General features: G+C 37.6%; 1 protein-coding gene across 5 annotated transcripts in view; it reads right to left on the bottom strand.

Annotated features, from left to right (window-relative positions):
• Window positions 1-2,460: 2,460 nt before the first annotated feature.
• The window catches only part of CDC42SE2 (CDC42 small effector 2), an 83,800-nt gene continuing 80,260 nt past the window's right edge, over window positions 2,461-6,000 (bottom strand). For all 5 annotated transcript variants that reach the window (XM_085043629.1, XM_085043630.1, XM_085043627.1 and 2 more), the window contains 2 exons: window positions 4,823-4,940; window positions 2,461-4,396 (listed from right to left, as the gene is read on the bottom strand). In XM_085043629.1, the coding sequence (XP_084899755.1) occupies window positions 4,842-4,940 (99 nt within the window). In that variant the 3' untranslated portion in view covers window positions 2,461-4,396; window positions 4,823-4,841. The remainder of the gene's footprint in view (window positions 4,397-4,822; window positions 4,941-6,000) is intronic.

Below are 6,000 nucleotides of genomic sequence, written 5' to 3'. Positions count from 1 at the left end.
AGTTTTAGTGATGCTGTAAAGATGATTTCCTAAAGAAAACTGTTTCAGAGTATTTCCCTAGAGTTGCCACATTTCAAGAAAGCTGAAGACTTCACAATCAATTTCAAGTAGTACTCCTTTTCCTGGAGGTGATGTTTTAAGAACCGGCCTTGCACAACAGCCAAGCTCACATATTTGATGAGGGATCACGGTGAGTGACAGGAGGTGCAAAAGATAAACCCAGGCTCCTGTGTGGCACATAAGGGCTCCTCACACCACTGCTCCATCAACAAGTCATTCACCTGAAATGTCCCACCAGCAAAGGCACAAATATGGTATTTATTTTGCCTCACAGGTTATTTCTAATAAATTAGGACTTACAAACGCTGATGTAATGGTAAAAAATTGAAAGCCAACAACCCTTTCCAGGCACTGAGGGCATAGCACGGGTGAAACAAAGCATATTCCCGGGAAACAGGGACGTGTCCAGGACTCTGACTGGCAGACTAGCACTCCTGGAACGCTGGCATCAATACATAAAGCTTTTTTTCTGCTTAGCATTTTGAGGAAATGTGACACCATAGCAGGTGTCTCACTGTTCCAGGCTGAAACAGCTCCTACCCTCAGTCATTTGCTGGACTAACAAAGCTTACCATGATCCTTACAAATACTAACATTTCCTTGACCTATTGGAAAATCAGAATAAGTTAATTTCAGTGTTACCTACCACATCTCCAGCCCTGCTTTGTGCCTGTTCGTGGCATACCCGAAGCGCCTTCTACAGCAAGCCAAGTCCAAAAGTGATGTTCACTGTACTTGAAAGAACTGATAAGCCAAACATAATATTCTACTTTTATTTTCTGCCAATAGGCTCTGTTACTAACTTGTATATAAAAACACACCATCAAATTTCTTGAAAGAAAATCCCCAACAAACCCTAAACTTGTCTAAAGACAATGAATGCCATAAAAAGCTCACACAGCTCTTAAAGAGCTACAAACGAATGCATTTTTCAAATGACAACTTTGCCATTCACAAATGGGGTTATACCATTCTGCATCATATTTAAGTACGGAAGTCTGATATTCAGCTATTTATTGCCAACTCAACCAGCACTTTGAGTTTTCTAGGCTTAACAGAAAACTTTCTTGAAATCTGAACTTACCATTTCTATTGGCTTGTGTGAAGGCAGAAAGTTGTTTCTTGTGCAGTGCTGACTGATGGAGTTATTACTGATGGCAGAAATGAATCAGAGTTCCTGAGGATGGCTGACTCTTGGTGGTGATGTGGTTGGCCTTCTGGCAACACATTCATTATGCTACGTGCCTGTGAACCATGTTTGTTTGGTGGTTTTTCTTTTAGTTTGTTCGTTGTTTTGGGTGTTGTTTTTTTTTTTGTAAATTCAGAAAGTTTGATGCTTTTTCATAGCCAGGTTAAGCTATCAGTGTTTCCCATAACAGATTACCTCTGATCCTGTAACACTCACTCTGAGTAAGTGTTAAGATACTGATCCAGGTTAGAACTAACCAATTGGGTCATAAAAACACAACCTTTACTGTAGGTCAGCACCCAACAGTCAGCTGAGCAGCTGAATCAGTGTCAGTGCTAGCATGGACTGTAAGACCAAGCAGATGGGACCAGTCCAAATCAGTTTCACTGGTATCCTTTGAAGTAATCCTACTAATCACTGGCAGAACCAGCACATAATTTTTAATAAGCTTTAATGTCAGTCACTGAATACACACTTAGAGTGGAACATCTGGCCTTTAGGACACACCTCTGCAGACAGTCCTAAGTTTCTATAACCTCAGCATTTAAAGAACCTTTAGATGATTGATATCTCATGGATTTATCTCCATCTTTACTTTCCTTTAGAACCTTATTTCTCTCTAGCTGCCTTGTTTTCCTCAAATTTAATGAATTGGAAATTTAACTGGCAATTTAATGAACTTTGCATAAGCTAAAGAATTCATTATCAGTCTTTAGAAGAATCTGGCATGAAATTTAAAGTAGTAAATTAGTGCTTAAGGAGTAAAGTTTGAGACTGTCAAATATAAAAATTAATTGAGCCAAATACAGAGTAGGCAATGTTGTGCCTTGCAGGTATTTTTAATGCAGATGAGCATATTATGGTGACAAGTCTGCTGATCACCACAGTAATCTGCAGCACAATCAGGAAAGTAACACACCTATGAGCTGCAGTCAAAAGGAAAGATTTTTAATCTTTTTTTAATGAACTCTCCCTTCCTTGTAGATGTCCCTGGCATACATGTTAAATCAATGCAACAATAATACTGGTAAAATTATGGTTTAATCCATTTGGCAACAAAAGGGTCAAGTGACATGAAAAAAACCTCAAGCCTGCAAATTATTTATTGACAATAATAGGTTACTCTTTTCACCACAAATTTGTTTGTAAGATGCAAGTGCTTTTTTAATGCAAATATGATTTACGGGAAAGAAAAAGGGTAGGCCACCAACTGAAAGAAAACATTTATTGAATCAAAGTCAATACTTTCCTTTTAATATCTACAAGCCAACACTGAACTGACTTTATTCAAGAATGAACACAATGTACAAAAAAAGTATGTCTGTTATAAAAATATGTCAATTTTTCTTCCTGGCTATTGAGCTGAAAACATTTTGGCAAGTGCAAGATAGGTTTGGCAAGCAATTTTAAGCTGCTATTACCAATAATAAAGATCAAATAATTTTGTAATAGTTTTGTAGTATATTTAAGAGTCATTGTTAAAGTGGCATTGGAAATGCTATCCCCTAAAAAAAATGTATCACTGCACTGCCATGTGTTTATGCACCCAGACAACTGAACATCTCATCAGGAATCAGTATCTTTATCAGTGAACACTATCCAACCTAATTTGAACTATTCAACCAGGTAAGTAACATCTACCACTGAAATACTACTTAGGGAAGGCAAACTGCCTCCATGGCTGTGTATTTTATGTGCTGTTTATGAACAGAGAGGGAAGATTAGGTAGGTTCATACATATTTAAATCAACCAGATACTTGTTGCAATGTGAAATCAGGGAAAGTATAGAAATAGAATTAAGAATCATTTATGACAACAGTCTACATGTGTATTTGCATATAAAAATTGATTTGATTAGGCTCAGTTATGCCTTATTTGTTTGGATGGTTTGATTGGTTTTTTTTTTCCACATACAAATTGAATGTAACCAGGCCTCAAACAACTGACTTCTCTAAAACCACCTGCAAGGAGCAAAAAAAGGGACCATTTATAGAGATAATCTGAAAACAGTGCAATATCAAAATGCAGTTTCACAACATGTGAAAGAAACATGCTTTGGAACCTGAGCAAAAGGCATTTTACTGACTTAGTAAAAAGTCACCCTGTATGTTGTTTTCATTGGCACCTGTTCTGCCAGATTAGTATGTTGCTCTTAGCAACTTCCATGGCCCCTAAATATTTAGTACACAGAATCTGCCAACTACTTAGAAAGGTCTACTAAACTTTTCAGCCAATATTGCAGGCAGTCTGACATGCTGCTACTGGAAATGACCATACAGCTTAAAATTAAGAAGAATTGTAGAAAGAAAAAGAAGCAGCCAAACATGTTTCTCTTCTGTTTAAATAGACTAAAGCGATTCCACAACACTTAGGATACGGTACTACACTGGTTTACAGTCTCAAGGTCAGCTCTTTCAAAATAAATATACTGAACATTTACAACAAATGCCTCATGAATGCAAGCTCTCTCTTTATTATTTCAAGATCAATTGGATAAAAACTAAAATAAAGACATAACTCTGAAGCAGCTAAGTTACAAGTCCTTTTTCAGAAACAGGCATGACTTGGTGCCACAGCAAAATTTTTCACATCTGCAATAAGCAATTTTTTTTCTTTTAGCACCAACCAGGCCACCATACAAAGCAACCTCACAAAGCATGCGGTCATCTACTCTGTTGATTTTGTATGAAATAATTATTTGTGCTTGAAGGTCTCAGACCTTTCAAAAATGGGTGAACATTAGGTGATTGAAAACATTAGTGGAAACTCATTCATTTCTAAACTGCTTAAATGGAGAAAAGATTAAAAGACTAAAAAGCAACAGAATGTTGTGCATTAGTATTTCTGAGGAATGAGGAAAGCTAAGGTTGGTGCTTTAACTTGCCTTAAGACAAACAAAAAGTGACAATCAATCCTAAACAGCTCTATGTCCATGATACTGGTAGAGGCCAATGCGTGCATGCCACTGAAAGGCACAGTCGGACCAATCTGATAAATGGCATCATCAGAGCAAAACAGCAACTTCTCACTGGACTAATCACGAAGGGTGAACAATGAGCCATCACTTCTCTTGTCATAAGCACAGAAAGCAGTCACCAAGGCAAAAGGGAGGACACAGGAAAGAAGATACAGGAACTCACACAAACCTGAAGGACAGAAAACAAGCATTAAACCAAGTTTTGAGCCTTCTGAGTGACCATTTTCCAGATGTAACACTGCTACACGTTCATTTAGCACCATAATTCTTATGGAACCATTGCAAAAATGACACCATAATCAAATCACAGAATTCGTCTGAGATTTGTTTAACAACTAATTTCACCTGCAAAGATTACTCTACAATATAATCAGTTAAAATATGCTTAAGGACAGACTGGTACAGTCAGAACAATCTCCTGTCCATTGTGTGAAAAATTAACTTTCTTACATGATATCTGTATTTTTACTCAGAAATGGATTTTAAAGTTTGTCATCATAAAGACACAGATTTTTATAGGCAAGTTATTATGAAGCAGTATGATTGTTCTTCTTACTGCTCTAACAGTGCATAAAAAGCAGAGTGCAATACTCACTTTAAAGTTATCCCCAAGGTTATCCTGCTTTCGTATCTACGAGCTGCATTTGAACATTTGCAGACATGCCACCTCCATAGCCTCCCTTGGATTGCATCTGGTTCTGAATTGAGCTGACCTGGAGATAGAAGGGAAAAGGGGGGCAGAGGAAAGAAGAAAGACAGTGAGCTGTGGCATCTTCTTGCCTCTAATCTTATTTCTTCCTTAGATTTAATTTTCAAGTGCTCCTTTATTACCAGTAAAGCTGCATTACTTTTGCATAAAGACATGTGCATCCAAGGCTTGCTGAAATTTCCACTTTGGCATGTAGCTCAGCAGAAGAGATCAAAGAACTGGTGCTGAGGCAAAAGCTTTTTCTCTCTCCCAAAGAGAACTGGCTGATTCAGGGTTTCACTGATCCACTTGATTAATCAAAAAGTTAAAAAAATCAAATCTCTTACTGGCATCAACTTCACATGACAAACTGTAATTTATCTTGTTATATGGAAAATGTTCTTTGACAAGTATGATGAACCAGAGAAGTTAACATCATTATGTAAAAAGCACAATAGACAACTCACAAATATCTGTATGGCTAATTTCAGATCATTAAAACAGGTCTAAACCAGGATTTTCTGAATCAGAAAGGACCTTTTGGTTTGTGGAATTCTTTTCATTTATCTATTTATGTAACACCATACAATGCTTTCCTTAATTGCTACTGTTCCTTTAAATGGCAGGGCATTTTTTATTTAAATCACAGTCCATCTGTACTTCCCTGAACATAGAAGGTATTTTTAGCCTGATGCAAATAAATACATAAAGAGCCACCCTTCATGCTCCCTGCTTCCAAGACATGCACATCTTGCTCTGACTTTCACTGCCTCTATCACCAAACAGAAAGGGAACCCATAGCTCTTTCCTGCTTGTGTTGCATGAGTCAAAATCGTCATGTCCAAGTGCCTGCAGGAAGACGACTACAATCTTAAAGGTTTGGCCCCTTTTTCTCTGCATCCCAGAGCACACACAACAGCTACACAATGAGCGGAAAATAACATTCATTCAAGGCTATGCCTGCAGGGCACCACTTGCAATTATTTCATCTATGCTCCTCCTTCACGGAGACCTAAAAACATCACTGGAAAGCTGCATTAGAACAGTACAGGAGGAATTTTTCCAAGCAGCTTGCACGACATTTG

The sequence above is a fragment of the Lichenostomus cassidix genome, chromosome Z (assembly GCF_008360975.1).
Source record: "Lichenostomus cassidix isolate B80296 chromosome Z, HeHo_3.0, whole genome shotgun sequence".
Classification (NCBI taxonomy): Eukaryota; Metazoa; Chordata; class Aves; order Passeriformes; family Meliphagidae; genus Lichenostomus; species Lichenostomus cassidix.
This window is presented reverse-complemented; position numbering and strand designations above follow the sequence as displayed.